The sequence below is a fragment of the Balearica regulorum genome, chromosome 13, assembly GCF_011004875.1.
Source record: "Balearica regulorum gibbericeps isolate bBalReg1 chromosome 13, bBalReg1.pri, whole genome shotgun sequence".
Classification (NCBI taxonomy): Eukaryota; Metazoa; Chordata; class Aves; order Gruiformes; family Gruidae; genus Balearica; species Balearica regulorum.
In genome coordinates, this window is record NC_046196.1 from 22,732,011 (window position 1) to 22,748,909 (window position 16,899).

The window sequence follows — 16,899 nt, forward strand, 5'->3', positions numbered from 1 at the left end:
TTTGGATCAAACTTGCTTCACGTTGGCTAACAGCTTACAAATCCACTGGAGACAGAGAATAAAGAACAGAAGAGCAAGTTAAAGTGGTGGCTTGAATCCCATTTCCTTAAAAGTATCGGGCTAAAAGAAAAGATCTGAAAGATACCAGAACTCGAGGTGATCTACTTACGTGATCTCAGTAATGTTTCCACAGGCCTGGACTGCCAGCTCGAGAAGGTTCGTGACACTTTCTTTACGCACCCATGGCTCTTCTATGCTGCAAAGCAGAATATAGGCAGCTCTGCTTTATTCACACACACGGATCCATCTCTCCCTCTGTCAGCTCTCTAATATACTCTGGAGTGGCCCTTGTGCTCTAATGCAACATATTTTGGGTGAAGTGAAGAATTTGTCACTCGGGTGAACTGTGGGATGCTCTGGTGAGACCTCTGGTAAGGACACAGTAGGAACGTGTCCACCAGGATTAGCAGCCTTCTCTGTAAGGCAGGTAGAGGTCTACCTATCAGTTTATGGCCACAGCTTTACATGATGCTGAGTAAGAATCAAGGAGATACAGCTGAAATACCAATAACTTAAAGTCACCCATGGAAATTTCTCAGACCAACACTACCTATCTTTGGAAGAAGCACAGTTCATTTTTGTTTTTGATGAAATGAGATCTTAAATGATCAGACCAGCCTCAGGTCAGTATCTGACCCAGCACAGTGACACAGTACCTGATTTTCAGAGGACCCAGGTTTTTCCTCAGTGAATGCAAAAGTCTCTCTGCAGCTTGGACTGTCACGTTGTTATTTGAGGATCTAGAAACAAAGAAAGATCATTGTAATGAACGACTTACAAACGGGACCAGCCAAATGGTCCAAGCAGGCATTAACTCACCTGTACTCTGTCAGACCAGTGCACTTTTCCAGGAGCAAGCACAACTTTTCCAAGTGGTCTGGCTGAAAGTTGCACTCTGCAAGTCTGAAAGGATGCAAAAGAGAACAGTCTTAGTTCCTTACAAACAATTCAGGCTTTCTGATCCAGAAATCTCAGGCATCACAACCTTTCCCACAGGATGGCACCAAAACCTTAAATGCCTTGCAGGGCTTCCAAAAAAGATTGTGGCAACACTTCAGAAGCATCTGCTGAGATGTTCTGATACGGCATACGTGTATGCTAACGGTGCAGCTCTTTGTAGCACCCTGTCCTGTGACAGGGACTGCAGGGACACCTACAGGTCCCTACGTGAGGAATGGTCAGTGGGGAAGCAGTGAGAGAAAGGGATGTGGGGTTCTCTGTGACGTGAGAAAGCTCTTTTCAGAAGGTGAATCAAAGGAAAAGTATCATCTATTGGTGTAAAGTATCACCGTCCCAGGAGCGAGGAGGTACAAGAAGTTTTGTCAGCCTTGTCCCTAGAAAAAGGACAACATCTTGTCAAAGAAATCACAAAAAAATACCTGTACCATTACCTCAAAATCTTTCTTGGGTCATCTCTGCTTGTCAGCTTGATGATTAAAGTTGCTTTGGAGCACAAACTGCACAGAGAAGACACATCAGTATAAGATTTGGAGTGAAAATGACTATTTTTCCCAGCAGTCAGAATTTAACAATACTTCAAGCTGCACAAAGAAACACAGTGACAGAGCTACCTGGTGCAGCTCACCTCTCCCTACAATAAACCAGCCTAGGGAAATGCTTCAGTAAGATTTTGCTAATGCTAAGTTGGCATAAGGCAGCACTGGTGGCTGGAGAAGCAATCCTGATCTGCTCTGATTTCGTCTGTCTCCTCCTGTCCCTGCGTTCTCTGCTCCGCTGCCAAGCTCTGGGAGAGCTGAAACAGAAGATTGATCTGCTTTAAACTAGCCCAGCCAAAAGATTCAGCAAAAGTGACCCCGGTTAAATTTGGTTCATGACAGATCAACTGCTCTATGTGAACATAAACATGGATAAGGGCAGATCTGAGGCATGGCCCAGCCATGAGACTTGAATCCGTGAGAAAGAGCAGTTCATGCCAATGCAACAAGCCCAGAACCATCGGGCTATTTTTGCCAGAGAGGAAAGGAGATAAAGACACAAGTCCAAGCAAAAGAACATCGGAAGTTGCTTTCAACCAACTCACTCTGAAATCTCAACGTACTGAAGTGAATTAGGGACCACAGATTCAGCGAGCAAATGCTGACTCTTGCCCTGAAGAGGTTCATTTACAGATTCATACATGACAACAATTTGTACTGCTGAATACCTCTGTCTTTATAGACAAAAACAACTTGGCCCTGTGGAACAACTGTTCTGCTAACTTCCTCCTTGGCAGCTACATTTGGCCAGTAGAAAGGGACATAAAAGCTTTGCGTCCGCATATACAAAAAGGTAGTTGAAAATGTGGCCCTTATAATTATTACCTGAAGATCACAAACTTTATGATAAGAGGAAAACATGCAGGGAAGAGTCAGGAATTAGTAAGGAGAAAACACACCTGACTTGAACTTCCATGGTATTTCCAGATGTCGCAAAGGCATTTACGAGATGCAGAACTCCATCCTGAGAAATCCTATTATGGCTGAGACTGCACAGAAGAGAAAGAAGGTTTTTCAGGTGTCAAGAGTCAGGGTTTTCCCCAGGCTCCTCAGCCACAGAGGCAAAATTCAAGTGGCCGCCAAAGGCAGAACAGTTTGTGAGGTGCTGGGCCCTTTTGGCTGTGCCAAACGCACCGAACCCCTCCAAGACATGGCATTGCTGATCTGGGTGACACGACTAACTTCCAGCTTGCCCCTTGCACTACAGAGGCAGCCGACCGCTGGAGCAGCTGCTCCCCCATCAGAAAGAGAAAGGGAGAAGCTGGTGTAGGGCACAGCTAAACTCACAGCACCCACGTGCCTTCAGTTATTCAAAGAGGACGACGTACACAGAAAAGTGATGAACTGAAAACTCAGGGGACTGGGTCAACCTGTGCCACGTTACTCCACTCAGGGCCTTCTTATCTTCTGCTGATGCTAACAGAAAGACTTCTACCTACTTCAGCAGGTTTTGGATCAGACCCTGAGTCACCCTGGTCTTGAGCTGCGCTCGTGGCTCACTCAGACCTCAGGTCCTAGGGCAGGGGTGGACAAGAAGCAGGATAACCAGCTTCGGGGGGCGATCGCGCGAACACCTTTCTGCTAGGGCCTCTCAGGTTCAGAGTATGCTTTCGTACTTGAGCGAACAGGTCACAGGCGCTTGATGCAAGTGGTCCAAGAGGCACCGCAGGCCTTCATCTCCCATCTGAGTCCTGGAGAGGCTGAAACGCAGAAGAACAAGGTGGCAAATCAAAACTCAGCATTTTAAGCAGCATTTTAAGAAGATTTGAAGGAAAAAACCCCAAACTTCCTGGACTTAAATCCCATCTCAGCCATTAAAAGTCTGTCTAGAACAAACCGCTACCTCATGCACAAGCTCCAGAGCAAGCTCAGATGAACTTTGTGCTCAGAGCGGAGCTCAGATGAAGCCACAAATGCCTCAAAACAGCCACGGAATGAAAGTGGAAATTGTCCCACTAGCTCAAGCCCTCTTAAAATATATATATAAAGGACCTGTATGTTACTAATCAATTTTGTTTCTAAACAAACACATATACATGCAGACAGGCAATGCTGAATCGTGCCAACCCTGCTCTCCCTCAGTGACTCCTGATCAAGGTCATGGCGACAACGCAAGCCCCACACACTCTACCTCCGCCAGCCACCCACGCTGCTCCAGGACTTTGCAGAGCTCAATCTACCAGCCCTTGACCGATGGCACAGTACGTCAGCCTGCACACGCTGTCGAGTGCGGCAGGATGCCAGATCCCTGCAGGGGCAGAGCTGTGAGATGTTGACCATGCACACGGGTGGTGTGCTGTCACCACGTGTCAACGAACAAGTCCTGCATCTGTTGTGGATGCTGCAAGTCATGTTCCATGGGACCTGCTAAGTGAGGAGTATCTGGGATGCTGTGCCTTTGGTGGGTATTTCTCCTCCTGACCTTCCCCCCGCCCTCTATGTATCATTAAAGAAAAAAGGGTTCAGTGCTGCTTTGGTTCTGGAAACAAGGTAGGAATGGGTGTGAAAGAGTTTCTGCATTTTCTTTGCCTAGCTTGTTAATCTACAATTACTGATTAATGCTCCTAAGATATGTTGTGGTTTTAACACTTTCCAAACCAATGTTTCATGGCAGCAATCAAAGCAGGGACCCCAAACATTACCTCAGCAGCGTCAGGTGACAGAGGTATGGCAGGAAGCTCAGTAATCTCTCAATGCTTTGGTCACTCAATGAATTTCCAGACAGACTGTAAAACATAGAAGAAAACAAATTCCAAGAGAAACTGGGAAAATCTGTAGGTATTTCTATAAAATCTACATGGATATGCACACACACATGTGCATGGGGGTGGTACGGGCAAGTTCTGAAAAAGGATATGCCTGAAATGCCCTGAAAGTTGAGTGAGATTTAGTCTTTATAGGCCAATTCCTATGAGGGTTTCTCTACATCCCATAACCAATCAACATCTCAGTTTCGAGAGTCACACTTTTCCATTACTCTAAGTTTATAAAATGATGCTACTGACATATTTCCTGCATGCAATATGGATATTACGTTATTTTTATTTATCATTACTTCGTTTCTGTTCCGAGCAGTATTCTTCTAAGTGCCCAGCTCCTGTCTGGAGTGTGTTTAGTTTATGGCTATACTGCAAGCCAGGGTCTCAAGGAGGAGATGAGCAGATGACAATACTTGTGTCTAGCCATATGATTGAGGAAGAGTATGAGAACACATATGTGTTCTGGGGTGTTTACATACAGACATGGTAGACTCAGGAGAGGCCAAACGCTGAAGCAGAGAGGGCGGTGGAAGGTGTGGGTTTATCTAAGCATCTGGGTTGTTTTGCAGGGGTTTCCAGGAGGCTATGGTGAGAGGAGAGCCGATTTACACTAGCTGCTAACCTGAACACCAACTCCGTGGGCTGGGGAGACAGACAAACAGACAGGGTGGCCAAGCGCGCAACACTTACTCAATTTCTGTCAGCTGGGGACATTGAGCCAGTATCTGGCACAGCCTGGTCATGTCCTCTGGACCCACTCTGCAGTCCCTGAGACTGAAGAAAACAAAACACTTGGGAGATTAACTTTTCCCACGACTGTGGTATGGCAACACTCTCTTCATATTCCAGAGTCTCAAGTCTTAGAACAAGGCCCATAGCAATCCTCTCGCTTCCACTACATAGATTCTCCTACCCGCAGTCTAGGACTGAGAAGTCAAAATCTGTGATGAGCAGAGGATTTTACCAGCCCTGAGATGATTCAAGAGAGCCAGGCCACCAAAATGCCATGGTATTTTGTGTGTTGCCTCCCTAAAGGCAGATCATTGGTACTTAAATTGTCTCTGGAGATTGGACAGCGTCTTCCTCTGCTCAGCACTGTCTCAGCTCTCCCACAGCAAGGCTGGAACATTGCCTCCTATCTCCTTCTCGAAGAAGGAAATCACAGAAACCTCCCTGGGTGACAAGCTGGCAGGTCTCCATGGGACAAATGTAGTAGCCAGACAGGTCTGAATCTCATTATTATTATACCCATTATATTATTATGGGTAGAAGCTTCCCCTGCAGGAATGCAAGACAATCCTTACGAGCCTGGCCAAGCAAAAGAGGCACTATTTATTTTCGCATACACATCTGTAGCAGCGGACATCCAACGTCCATCCCAAGAGGGTGTATTGTTCATCCAGCCGCCTCTGGGACACAACCATGTCCCTCCAGTGACCACAAAGCACAGATACCTGCTGGCCTGGGTTGATGCCAGCCGGCCCAACCTCTTCAAGGCTTTGCCAAATTACACCAGCCAAGACCTTCTCTCTTGTAACCAAGTGTTATTTTGAGGTCTCGCCTCCCTGACCAGTTTCAGCAGGGGAGAAGATGGTAGAAAGATACATTAGAGATGGATCTCTTCCAGAGGTGTCTCATCATGGGACACAAGCAGAGGAAAGAAACCTCAGCTTTCCAAGAGAGCCAAGTCTGCCTCTGAAGGCAGGCAGGGCACAGGACAGCTCTCTGAGGAGACACAGCTGGAGGGACAGGTCTGGTCCACACATCCCGCTACGGATACAGACCCCTCAGCTGTCTCTCCCTACACTCCTGGGTGACAGAAGGAAGCTGGGGCTGCCATACCGAAAGCACCATCCTTTTGCTACGTGCTCGGGATGCGCCAGGAAACTGCTTCTCCATCTGCTGGTACTTCTGGCCCTGGGGAAAGAATGGTTTACCCATGAGCTGGACCGATGTTATTGCCCCCGTGTAGCTGACTCCCCATGCTGCAGCTGGGGAAGAGGGTGAGGTGGTGGCAGTGGCCTCACGCTCCACTCTGTCTTTTCTCACCACCATCCCCAGAAGAAAAAGGACCTTATCACCCCTCTTCCAGCCTCCAGAGAGCTCTGCATCCCCTCAGCTCTGGGCGGTTGCTCTGACCTGACCTGGGAGGGGGATGATTGCAGCCCTGGTCAGCAGTGGGGTACTGTCGTCTGCTCCATACCCTTGAGCCTCTGTCCATCAGCCATGAAACAGCTCACCCTGCTCCCACCACCCCGACTGGAGTTTGGAGCCACCTCAAGGACTCACACATCACCATCTATTTAAGATTTCACAAGGAGGAATTTGAAAGGCTTAGACAGATGAGCGGGTATGATTTTACCTGATCCTTTCCCAAAAGGTCAGATGAACCACCTGCCTGTGTCCTAAGCTGTAAGCAGAAAAGAACACAATTAGGTTGGAGTTTGAAGACACATGCTCCTGTATCACTCCTCAAAAACCACAGGTTAAGGTTTTAAATAGTAAAAAATGGGAGAAGTACTCCTGGTCATACCTGAGGTTCATTGTTTTAATGTGTTCCAATGTAGATAAGGACTGAGCTAAGAAAAACACAGACTTCAGGGAGATCTGGTTGTCATTAAGCCTACAGGAAGAAAAGATTAAATCAGCTGCTTCAAGCAAAACTACTTGCAATTTACACTGTGTCACGTGATAACAGTGATCCTTCTCTTCAGAGCCTGCTGCTTTGCCACCTTCTGTCTGTGTTTTCAACTACAGTTCTGCAAACACAACTCACTCCAGTATTTTTTTAAATTCACCCCTCACTTTTAGAGTTCAGAGAATCACAGAATAAGTAAGGCTGCAATGGACATCTGGAGATGATCTAGTCCAACTCTCCTGCTCAGAGGAGGGTTAGACTAGAGCAGACTGCTCAGACATTGTCCAGCTGGGTTTGTAATGTATCCAAAGATATCTCTCTGGGAAACCCATTCTAGCGATGGACCATGCTCACCACACAAGTTTTTTCTTACAGTTAAATGGAATTCTTTGTATTTCAGGACATCAACACAAGGCAAAACCAGCTCTTTGGCTGTAAGTACAGTTGTGGCAGTACAAAACCCACACTAACTAAGACCGTGCTCAGGTCTGTTAGGTCTATCACAGTATCTACTGTGACTGTGGGCAGAGTGTTTGATGCTGGGAAAAAAACCAAACAGATAAATAACAGCCGTGTGTTTCATTGCACTGATGTGAAAAGAAGCTGCAGTTGTCAGTAACTGGAACCGTCTTGGCTTGAGAACAGCTCAATTAATCAAACAGGAACAATAAATATCTCTTTTGATAAAGCAGAATGATGCTATAGTCCTTAAGCCATATTCCTGTAGGGTGCAGTGGGAGTGCCAGGTAAAATACCCAGATAAACATGAGCCACCATTGCAGCTATATTCAGACTCCACTACTGAAGCTGTGGCTCCCCAGCATTTATCTTCCAAAGATGCCCACCCCAGGAGAGGAAGGACTGCTCTCCGTCCGATGAGGAAGCAGGAGAGGAAAAATTCAGTGGCCTGCTAAAGATCTCAGCCTATTTTAGACACCAGGTGCCACACCGGCACACAAGACCTCTTGTCTCCTTCATGGAGGACTGAGACACAGCCTCTCAGGCAGTGACCTCGATCAAGCTTCACGTGGAGTCAATCTGTTCTGGACTAGAGGTGGGGACAGACCAGATAGCACAGTGGATCCTCCCTCAACAGACACAGCATATAACTTCACTTGATCCTGAACAGCCTTTCCCAAACACAGACTGTGCTCCCACAACCAATACTCCCACAACAGCCAATCCATGAGTAAGGAGAAACAGGAACTACTCACTTGAGAGAACTTAACATTTTCAAATTCGGGAGGAACAGAAACAGCTGCAGAAGTCCCTCATCTCCTAGGTTATTATTTGACAGACTAGGATTTAAAGAAAGGCATTTAATTTTCATAGAAAAAAAAAACCCACAAACAAACAAGAGGTACAATTAGCTTTTAGTAACTAGAGCTCTGAAAGCAGAACACGGGCACCCTAACCCAAACAACGTGCACCGTCCCTCTCCACTGACAACTAAAGCCTACGGGGAAACCAGAGACTGGAATTATCCAACCTGGGACAGCCAGAAGCCCAGCTCGGGGCTTGCCCTTTTCTTATGCCCACCAAGTGACCTCTCTGGACTGACGGTGCTTTTTAATGCAGTTACCAGGGACCAGAAGTCCACAGCTCTGAGAAATGATCAGCCTGGACAGGCCCAACAGAAGAGCCATGGGTTAGTCCTGGAGAAGGATATTAGGCTCTGATATTGGAGCCTGAGGATTACAGTGGGCTGTGGCCCATGTGAGATCAAGGGACATGACTGCTTAAGAAGAGCAAGGCTAAAAATCTCTTCCACAGGCTACCAGGCCAAAGGGAATAGCTAGCCCTCAGGTGGTGGTACATAGACTATATAAAATGCTTGTGCTGGTCCTTGTTTTGCCCTCAAAACCTAGACGTGAGGGTGTGTGTTGGCTAGCCTTTCTCTCAGGGCTGGGCCTGCTCACCTCTCGGTACTAGCAAACAGGATGACTCCCCACACACAGCACTAACAGAAGAAAGCGCTTTGGTGCTGAAGGTCCTTGCACACCACATGTGGGGTCACCAGCAAAAGCACAGCATGCCACCCTCATTTTAGGTGGGATTCTTCATGCTCTGCAGCTTTGCTCCCAAATGGCCCAAAGGCAAAAATGACAGGGCAAGGTTTTACAGCTTTTGTAATACCTGAAGTCAGGCTAAGTGATCAAATAGTCCCTTTCCAGATTTATATCCTGCAACCTTTGCCCTATGAGAGCACTAGAACTGTATGTCTCCTTGGCAAAGGATATTAGCCCATGTAAAGCTATGCCTGTCATAAGGCTATGTCTCTGCCGCATTTTCCGTACAACACTGCAGAACAAAAAAGTGGCATTTTCTCAAAATCCCAAAGAACTGCAGCTAAAGACCGTAAGAGTTAAGAAAGGCTCACTCCAGCTCGGAGATGCTGCTACTTTTCTTCAGGACTGCACACAGCTTCTCCAGGTCACTGGCTTGAAAACGACTGTCTGTCAGTCTAGGGAGAAAAAGAAATCAATAGTCCAGGTCTGCAGGACTGCGAACAAGATTGTAAACTTCACTCCTTCAGAAAACCAGAGAATAAATGAAGACATAATAATGAAAAAAAAAATCCCCTTACAATAGCTTGGGGGGTGTTTGAGGTTTTTTTTGGTTTTTTATCTGCAACAACTCCTAATCTGTACTCTCAGCTCTTGTCTGCAAACAGAGAAGGTAAAGAAAACTTGTGGCACAACAAAGAACCAGGTCCCCAAGGTCCTGGTTAGAAGGCTTTGGGTACAACTTCTTCCTTCCTCACTGCACCCTACAAAACAGACAGGCGCACTCTGTGCTAGAGGCAGCGCATGCTCTGACACGCATCGGAACACGGGTCCAGCTTAGGATGCATTTCTCCAAACAACAGTAAAGAACCACCCAACCCACAAGCTCTGTCACCACCAGCTCCACCAGCTCCCACGTGGGAGCTGACACAGTAACCACACAATCACCACACCAATTCTGTAAAAGAGACAACCTGCAATCTGCTTGGACTCCTGTAGAAGACCACAGATGCTAACCACAGAGTGCTGCATGCTGAATACAGTAACACCAGCTCTGTTGTGATTCCCCACTCAAACTTGGAGATGCAGGTTACATCAGCGATAGGACCCAGAGACAGGACATGCATGAAATGCAATGAAAATTTGCCATGGTACCTTATTTTTTTGGAGGTCGTAGGTCTCTGGTGTTCCTTTCCATATTGATGCTCATCAGTAGAGAACAGAGGCTCTTCCCTAGTAAGTGAGCACAAAACCAGACAAGGGTAAAACACTTACGCTTTAGCAATCTGGCAGGACCCTGGGGTCCCCTGGCTCTAGCCCACACCTGTATCTTGCCAATAGCAAGTTCTTCTTCCCTTCAGTGATTAACCAAATACTCGAGAGTGCAGGGAACTGGGGAGAAGGAGAAAAGACAGATTGCCCATCTAAGCTACAGTTTGATGGAGAGTTCAGCTTTTGCCTAAACATATTTTGTCCAAAGAGCCCGCATCTATGCAAAAACTATTCAAAAAATAAATGGAACATCCAAATCCTAAAATATCTGAGTTTAAAATGTCGCCTGGAGTCACAGATCACATGTCTCAGGCTGTCACTCTCTTTCAAGCATAGCCACAACAACTGGGTTGCATCCCATGAGAGTGCTGCTGTTCCTCTCCAGCTAGGAGGTGGGATGCAGGTTTACTGTGGGAAATGCTATTTTACAGTGGGCTCAGTCCATGGAGAACAAGGACATCAATAAATGAATCTACAGCTCCAGGAGCAACAGGAAACCATTTCTCAAACAAAACATTTGAGTTGAGCTGTTTCGACCCAGAATGTTCTGAGGGGAAAAACAAAACTCCAAATTCATTTTGATTGAGGAGTACAAAGATCCAGAATGCACAGTGTAGTGAACTAGACTGTTTTAAACATGCAGGGATCTGGGAATCTTTTGGAAATTTGGTTTGGAGGTGTGAGGTTCACTTTGTGGTTTTTTGGGTTTTTTTTTTTATTTTTTACTGCTCACTGTTATCAGATAGCACAGCTGTTATTAAACAGCCTGCTTTGCTTATGATGCTGTGGGTTGAAATGTCCCCTAGGGACATAAAACATAATCAAACACAACAGAAGGCAGTGGGCAACTTCCAAAGTGGCTAGGAAAGCAGAAGAAAGTACTGCCTTTAGATTCAGGAGGAAGGAGCGGCAAGGACTGCTGTAAGATGAACCGTTACCCTTGGTAACCTAAACAGGAAGTAAGAACTAAAGGAGATGCTGAGAAAACACCCTTTGTGCACACACACTCTACCTAGGAGGAGGGGATGCAAATTCTCTGTCTTCTGCAAACCTCAGGACTGCAGTCTGACGACAAAGGCTGTGGAGAAGGAATCAATCAATGTCACATTTTGGTTATTTACAGGACTTCTTGTTTTAAGAACGCTTGATTTTGCTGTTCAAAATGCTGTGGTGACACCAATCACTTATAACACTCCCAAAGCAAGCAAAAAATAATCTCCCTTGGTTTTAAATCCCGGTTGGATCAAACTACGCAATATTGGATTACCCAGTTTCTCTGAACCATTAGAGAAACTGCAGACAGAATTGTTACACTTGAACTCCAGGGGTTTTCCAAGGGCAAGTAATAGGAGGAGAACTTCCTGCTCCACTCCAGGAGATGTCACCAGTTCTCATACTCCACAGAGACCCTCTCTGCAAAACCTCCCAGGGCAGACAGCACGAATGAGTCTAAAACTGCCCCCACGCATGAAAGGACACAGTTCTGCACCTTCTAAATTCTGGTCGATGGCTCAGATAAAATCAGCTTACAGCAGCGTATTACCAAGCGTCAGTGTTAGTAACCATCTGTGGACATGTTCTTCACCTGCCCCGCTTCTGAAGCAACTCAACAGAAAACTCAGAACCTAACTCTCAGACTTGTATATTGGGATTAACCTCAGGAATGATTCAAGACCTACATACCTGACTTGCACCTCCATCATCTTCTGGCAGGTATTTACTGACTTCAACAGACTGCAAATGCCATTAACAGAGAGGTGGTTTTGACTGAGACTAAGAAAGAGAAAAAAGGCAATTAGCTGGTCCCTGAATGGTTTTAATGAAAGGGCGCTGCAGCACTTTGGAAGCTTTTAAACCAGTTTCCGTGCGTGATGCTCTGAGCAAGTGCCAACTTCAGCCTAACAGTCTCATGAGCTGAGTCTCATCCTTCCTTAAGAGTGCTCAGAGCTGCTTCTGCAGCACTGGGCTTTGTCTCCTGGATCCCTACTCAGCATCTCTGTAGGGTCCTTGCCAGGCTCAAGAAAAGAGGGCAATTTCATAGAATCATAGAATCATTTTGGTTGGAAAAGACCTTTAAGACCATCAAGTCCAACCGTTAACCTAGCACTGCTAAGATCACCACTAAACCATGTCCCTAAGCACCACATCCAATTTGGTTTTGTACAAGGCACACTTACTCCAGCTGCTTTGAAATTGATATCCAAGGGAGGCTTTCCAGCAGGCAACTGCAGCCTTTGTCTCCAAGCTTGTTACCTGATAAACTGAGGTATTTTCCAGTTAGTAGGGAATATTTTGAACAGTATAAGCAACAAAGCCCTCAAAATCTCCTTGCTTTCCCTTTCCCACAATTGTGGGGTTTTTTTGCCTGGACTGTTCTTCTGGCCCAGATCAATCTTCCCTGCTTATCTCTGCATGAAGCAACTTCAGACAAAGAGTTTTATCCCTAGGACAATGCGATTCATGCTTTAGCCCCAAAACCATCTTACTTTAGAAAACCTAAGTGGGAGTACAAAACAAGTAACCAAATGAGTGAGTGTCTACTGTACTCCTGGAAGGAAGAAAGGAAGGCAGAAAACACTGGATGACAAAGATCTCCAGATCCCAATTCAAATCAATGAGCTAGAAAACAAGGGTTTGAGGTGTAGCTAAATTCAAGATTCAGTCCAGACTGAACTGTCTTGCAACAGATATTCCTGCATTTTCCAGGGCAGACAGGCAAGAAGGAGAGCTTTACAGCTGAATCCAGGTGGCCTCAGATACAGGCAAACAAGGAAAGGTAGGGACAATACTCATTGCAATGTGCAGGTTATGATGTGGATCCTTCACTCCTCCCAACAGAGCTGGATGGCTTTAGAAGATGAAAGGGACAACACAGAAGCTGGCTCAGAGGAGTCGCTGGAGGAGCTGTGCCTCCTTACGGCCTCCAGCATGCAGCACTGCTTGGTTAGCAGGGTCTGCTCTGCAACTGGCATTTCTGGTTACCGTCTGAGGAAACCAGAGGCTGCAGATGTCACAGGAATCGAAGGCTGGTCAGCATTCATCTCCTGCTGAACTTCACCAAAACTCCCTAACCAGGGTCCCACCAGACACAACACAGAGTGCTGGGACCCCTCCTCGGGGTCAGGCCCTACGTCTCACTGCCCTCCACACATAACATCCCCTGCTCCCTGCCACCCGCCTGCAGCCACTTGGTGAGAAGGGAAAGGAAGGACACACTTACTTCACTTCGGAGAGACAGGGACAGCTCTGGAGAATGTCAACGATCGCCTCTGCATGTTGGGGAGACAGACTGCAGTCCTGCAAGCTGTGAACAGGAAGGGTTAATGAGCAGTGAGGGGACAGTGGGGCCCGGGCACTTCTGGTGTCTCTTTAAACAAGGGCAGTACCAAGAGAGGGAGGTTTTACTCTCTGCTCTGCCGCACAATCCTGGGCACATTACTCCATCTCTCTGTGGCCAGCGCTGCAAAAGGAGCGCAGAGGGACACACTTGCAGTATGCTGTGCAAGCGCAACGCCTTGTGCGAGAGCCGCCTGACACCGCCATCCACAAGAAGGAGATGGATGTACTTGTTCCTGTTGCGCAGAGCAGTGAGGGAAAGAGAAGGAGCTAAGGGAGGGCCATTTCACAGCTTTAACATGTTCAGATAACATGCCTGAGTTCTATTTTGAGAAAGCCAGTACCCTCTTCCAGAGCCCAGGCAAGAAAAAAACCTGTACGGCTCATGCCTTTGGTAGTTATAAGCATATATGGCATTATCAAGGGAACTCTGCCTCTCTAGGGCTGTAGAGCCCAACACACAAGAAATGAAGCCACTGGCTGGGCCAAATAGGGATTTCTAGTATTATTTTTATTTACTGATTCAGGTTTATTTCAAACTTTTTCATATGCGGAAATATCCTCTGTCCCTATGGACCAACACAGCTGCTATTCTTGTCCTTCTGTAGTACCTGGCATCTGCAAATCACATGCACCAGCAGGAATTTCAATGCCTTCTCTTACCATAACTTCACGTGTCTAGTTGGAATGACATGTTCTTTATTCTCTTCCCACATCAAATCCAAAGATCTGCAAACAAGCAAAATATTTGGCCTTTAATATGCCTTCAAAAAATATTTGATAACTTAGGCAGTGGTTAGTATTTTCTGGAGGTTTTCTGGAAGAAACCACAAGGTCTGCGTTCAGTCCAACCATTCCATGCAAGGTAAAGTGATTTTCAAGAGCCAGTGACCTCCATCAGAAGATGGGAGCACAGGGGGTGTCCACACGGGATTTCACTGCATATTTGAATCAACTTGATAACTGAGCCCCAGTTTAAAGGCACTACTAAGATGCAGGATGTTTTGTCTCCACGTGGGATTGTGCCACAAAGGAAGGAATAGACATACCCACCCGCGCCAGGCTGCCTACAACAGCACAAGCCGACTGTCCAGGCATCTGAACAGGAGCGATTTCTAGTCAACTCAGGGCCAAGCTGAGCCAGTTCACACAAGCATGCAAAATACTGTGAGGTCCCTCAAGGACTGCACAACACAGGGCAAAGTGAGTTCCCCATCAGGGAACAAGAGGTTGTTTCATACTTTCTCATTTAAGGTCAAATTCACACTTCCCTCAAAAGTATGCACAAGCAGGGAGAACACAGAAGCCAGCCAGAGAAGGAGCAAAGTCTTCTCCTTTATTTATCCTCACGTTCAACTGTTTTTCCAGCAGTTTTGCAATAGAAACACAGCACTTCAAGCTTACGCAGGCACTAAGGCTCTGTCTTTGTGGAACTGGCTGGTAGGTCTGGGCAAAGACCAGTTAGTTTGGCTCCCTTTCTCCTTGCTCAGGAGGATCCAGCTCTGCCAGATGCAAGGGCAGAGGTAACCAGTTCTGTTGCTGGGGCGGTTTATACTGACACCAAGCTGATGGTTTGCATCAGCATAACTCTGAACATAGCATAACCCCAAGTGCAGTTTCTCACCTTGGAAAATTCCCAGATGGGCCAGAAAAACACATAATCACAGTGTCCTTCCTGAAAAAGAGATCCAAGCCAATGTTAGGGCACAGGGGGAAGGATGCCGTTTCTTTAGCAGGGGTGCTCGGGAAGGACCAAAGCTGTTGCCTGGGTACTAAGGAGGGTTCTGATATCTGCCATGGTAGCACATTGCCACGGGCAAGCAATTGAGCAGCCACATGGCAGCAGGACACCCCGAATGTTGAACTGAGGCTGCTGTGCAGACAAGAGACTAACACAGTTAAGAAAATTGGGCTGGGATTTTTTTGTTTTGTTTTGCAACATGAGCAGTTTGTTGGAAAGAGGTTCAGCAGAAACTCCATTCCAACAAGAAAAATAAGAAAAATCTACATGCAATGTGACTTCCCTTGAGTTACACCAAGGATTAATTTGGCCTGTTAAACTTACAATGTCAGATGACCATAAGAAGAGCTAGGGTTTAAAAATTCTACCCTTTCTCTGTCATCCTGGACCTACGAAAACAGCAAAACTTGTAATTTAAAGGAACATAGAGCTAGAGCTACTTAAATCCACATCTTTACAGTAAACTTAACTGATTTATAGTAAATTTATGCTAGCTAGTAAAGATTTTCCTGGCTGATATATTGCAGAGCTTAAAAGCAAGTTTAAATTCTTATATAAGAAGAAATATTACACCCTGCAAATCAATTTATAGACCAAGGATAAAATAACCTATTAAAAAAATACAAAGAGGAAGTCTGTAATATGATGAATTCAAATTTTGTTTCAAACAGAAAACAAAAAGGATTAAAATTAGTTTTTGTTGACTTTGATTAGCCAACAATTCAGCCGTGAACCGGTGTCCATTTAAAAAGTCAACATCTAAAGAGACAGCATATTTGCATTTGTAACAGCTCTCAAGCATTGATACCTGACAAGCAGTTCAGTAGCATTTTGACACGCAATGACTTCCTTTGCCAAAATGAGAACAGCATTCAAGGACAGATCGTTGTTGCTCAGACTGTGAACATGAGGAAGAAGGCAACCTCAGCTGCTGGACCCAACAGCACACTCTGTTGTTACGCAAATGCCCTCTGCTCTGCACCCAAACACCTTGAAGCACACAATCTTTTAGTTATGGGATTTCTCCAAAACTTCAGAATTTTGCATTTAGGACCCAAGAAAAGCACTATCAGATCATAGTTCTTCTCTGCAAGTTATAGCTCCCATGAATTTGGAATCAGATTCTTCTGTGTGCAACAGGAGAATCATTAACCATTTTTGGGTTAGGTAGGGAACGTACTTTATACCTGTATGATTATACAACTGACCCACAGTGCAGTTAAACTCTTGCTATAACAAGTCCAATTTAACGATAGAGCCACAGAATCCCAGACTGGTTTGGGTTGGGAGGGACCTCACAGCCCATCCAGTCCCATCTCCTGCCATGGGCGGGGACACCCTCCACTAGCCCAGGGTGCCCAAAGCCCCATCCAACCTGGCCTTGAACACTGCCAGGGAGCCAGGGGCAGCCACAGCTTCTCTGGGCAACCTGTGCCAGGGCCTCAGCACCCTCACAGGGAAGGATTTCTGCCTCACATCCCATCTCCATCTCCCCTCCTGCAGCTTCAGGCCATTCCCCTTGGCCTGTCACTCCCTGCCCTTGGCACCAGCCCCTCTCCAGCTTTCCTGGAGCCCCTTTAACAGGGACTGG

At 46.3% G+C, this 16,899-nt stretch overlaps 1 protein-coding gene across 1 annotated transcript in view; it reads right to left on the bottom strand.

Annotated features, from left to right (window-relative positions):
• NLRC5 (NLR family CARD domain containing 5) overlaps positions 1–16,899 on the bottom strand; it is a 48,924-nt gene that overhangs the window by 12,693 nt on the left and 19,332 nt on the right. Inside the window, exons 11-31 of the mRNA XM_075765467.1 lie at positions 16,117–16,206; positions 15,192–15,242; positions 14,231–14,296; positions 13,452–13,535; positions 12,409–12,492; positions 11,915–12,004; positions 11,244–11,309; positions 10,115–10,192; positions 9,334–9,417; positions 8,168–8,251; positions 6,849–6,938; positions 6,678–6,725; positions 6,158–6,232; positions 5,006–5,089; positions 4,199–4,282; positions 3,173–3,256; positions 2,456–2,545; positions 1,452–1,517; positions 880–963; positions 717–800; positions 170–256 (exon numbers count right to left, since the gene is read on the bottom strand). Coding sequence (XP_075621582.1) covers positions 170–256; positions 717–800; positions 880–963; positions 1,452–1,517; positions 2,456–2,545; positions 3,173–3,256; positions 4,199–4,282; positions 5,006–5,089; positions 6,158–6,232; positions 6,678–6,725; positions 6,849–6,938; positions 8,168–8,251; positions 9,334–9,417; positions 10,115–10,192; positions 11,244–11,309; positions 11,915–12,004; positions 12,409–12,492; positions 13,452–13,535; positions 14,231–14,296; positions 15,192–15,242; positions 16,117–16,206 — 1,653 coding nt within the window. The remainder of the gene's footprint in view (positions 1–169; positions 257–716; positions 801–879; positions 964–1,451; positions 1,518–2,455; positions 2,546–3,172; positions 3,257–4,198; positions 4,283–5,005; positions 5,090–6,157; positions 6,233–6,677; positions 6,726–6,848; positions 6,939–8,167; positions 8,252–9,333; positions 9,418–10,114; positions 10,193–11,243; positions 11,310–11,914; positions 12,005–12,408; positions 12,493–13,451; positions 13,536–14,230; positions 14,297–15,191; positions 15,243–16,116; positions 16,207–16,899) is intronic.